The 514-nt window shown below is 44.7% G+C and overlaps 1 protein-coding gene across 1 annotated transcript in view; it reads right to left on the bottom strand.

The window, feature by feature from the left end:
• Positions 1–270: 270 nt before the first annotated feature.
• Positions 271–514, bottom strand: part of SLC9A4 (solute carrier family 9 member A4) — a 56,941-nt gene continuing 56,697 nt past the window's right edge. Inside the window, exon 13 of the mRNA XM_012555754.1 lies at positions 271–508. Within this exon, the coding sequence (XP_012411208.1) occupies positions 271–508 (238 nt within the window). The remainder of the gene's footprint in view (positions 509–514) is intronic.

Genomic DNA, 514 nt, shown 5'->3' on the forward strand with positions numbered 1-514 from the left:
AAAGCTCTTAGGAATTCTTAGTGAATAATTCCTGGGGTGATTAACTTCTCCCATTCACTAGGAATTCATTGACGAGTGAAGAATGTGGCAGAGCCTGCAACTTCGCCCCCAGTCCTCAAAAGAATCTCCCTGTCCCCTTCACATGTAAATGTATAATAGCCTCAAGAAAGTAAATCCAAGTAGTCTTACAGAACTCTGAACATTCTTCTTTCATATAAATAGAAAGATAGACTCTTGAAAAATAGAGAAACAATCCTGTAGACAATACAACTATTTTCTCTGGAGCAAAGGACCGTGGGATTTGTGGTGTTCCCTGCGGTTTCTGTGCTCCCCGGACCATCTGGACGCAAGTGGTGAAACCTCTTCCTCGCTTTCCTCTTCAGATTCATAATCCTCATCCAAGGCATGAAAGAGGGGCTTGGGCCGTGAAGCCAGCCTTCTGGCTCTGCCAGTACGCTCTTCTTGGCTTGTATTTCTTGGATAACCAAAGCTGAATGGCTGCCCTCCTCTGTGT

This window comes from Trichechus manatus, unplaced genomic scaffold (assembly GCF_000243295.1).
Source record: "Trichechus manatus latirostris isolate Lorelei unplaced genomic scaffold, TriManLat1.0 scaffold00004, whole genome shotgun sequence".
In the NCBI taxonomy this organism is placed as follows: domain Eukaryota; kingdom Metazoa; phylum Chordata; class Mammalia; order Sirenia; family Trichechidae; genus Trichechus; species Trichechus manatus.